Source organism: Etheostoma spectabile, chromosome 6 (genome assembly GCF_008692095.1).
Source record: "Etheostoma spectabile isolate EspeVRDwgs_2016 chromosome 6, UIUC_Espe_1.0, whole genome shotgun sequence".
In the NCBI taxonomy this organism is placed as follows: domain Eukaryota; kingdom Metazoa; phylum Chordata; class Actinopteri; order Perciformes; family Percidae; genus Etheostoma; species Etheostoma spectabile.
In genome coordinates, this window is record NC_045738.1 from 16,440,961 (window position 1) to 16,441,739 (window position 779).

Genomic DNA, 779 nt, shown 5'->3' on the forward strand with positions numbered 1-779 from the left:
CTCTCTACTGACAGCACTCCAAATTTGCAAACAACAGAGCTAGGTGTTGGAATCGACTTGAATTCTCCTTTAACTGCTCCTCAGATCTCTGCAGGGTAAATCCAGACAGCAGCTAAATTGTGTGCTTTCATTTGCACATCATGTAGTCTCCTTCTGTGTATATTTATTGTTGTGCAAGGATACTTAAACTGTAGTAATTTGGAAAAGAAACTAAATAATTCAGTTTACTGTTAAAAACAGATATATGGAGTGGTTTCCTTAAATAAGACAACAGGACAGAGAATGGACAAGAGGACAATGCATTAACTCCTCACCTTGAGATTGCCGTCGTGTTGTTGAAATAGAGGTTGGAAAAAAGGTGCAGGCGATGGTGTCTGGGACAGAGTTTTTATCTTCAGTCTGTCATACAAATCATGACAGATCAGATCGATCAAATCACATTACCTTTTTAGGCGAGCAACCATTATTAAAGCAGGTTACAATGATTGTGAAAATCTCCCCTTTCACCAACATTGCAAAGAACCAATGAATTACCTTGCAGCGGGACTGTAGAATACTAACAGCAGGACTCCAACAGCCACACACACTGGACCCAAAGATTTGATCAAAATGACTAATATGTAATCTTTTTCTGCAAAAATTTCATGAAATGATACAGAATTAGTGAGTCTTACTACAGTGATGACATTTTTAGGTGGCAGATGAATTATCAGTATTATTCTACGAAGGTGGTGACACAAAAAAAGATGAAAAGGTTTGATCAAGTCTAAAGTCCTTCA

The 779-nt window shown here is 37.7% G+C and overlaps 1 protein-coding gene across 1 annotated transcript in view; it reads right to left on the minus strand.

Annotated features, from left to right (window-relative positions):
* Positions 1-779, minus strand: part of LOC116691755 (interleukin-4 receptor subunit alpha) — a 5,963-nt gene that overhangs the window by 2,684 nt on the left and 2,500 nt on the right. Inside the window, exons 7-8 of the mRNA XM_032519626.1 lie at positions 535-631; positions 315-399 (exon numbers count right to left, since the gene is read on the minus strand). Of these exons, the coding sequence (XP_032375517.1) occupies positions 315-399; positions 535-631 (182 nt within the window). The remainder of the gene's footprint in view (positions 1-314; positions 400-534; positions 632-779) is intronic.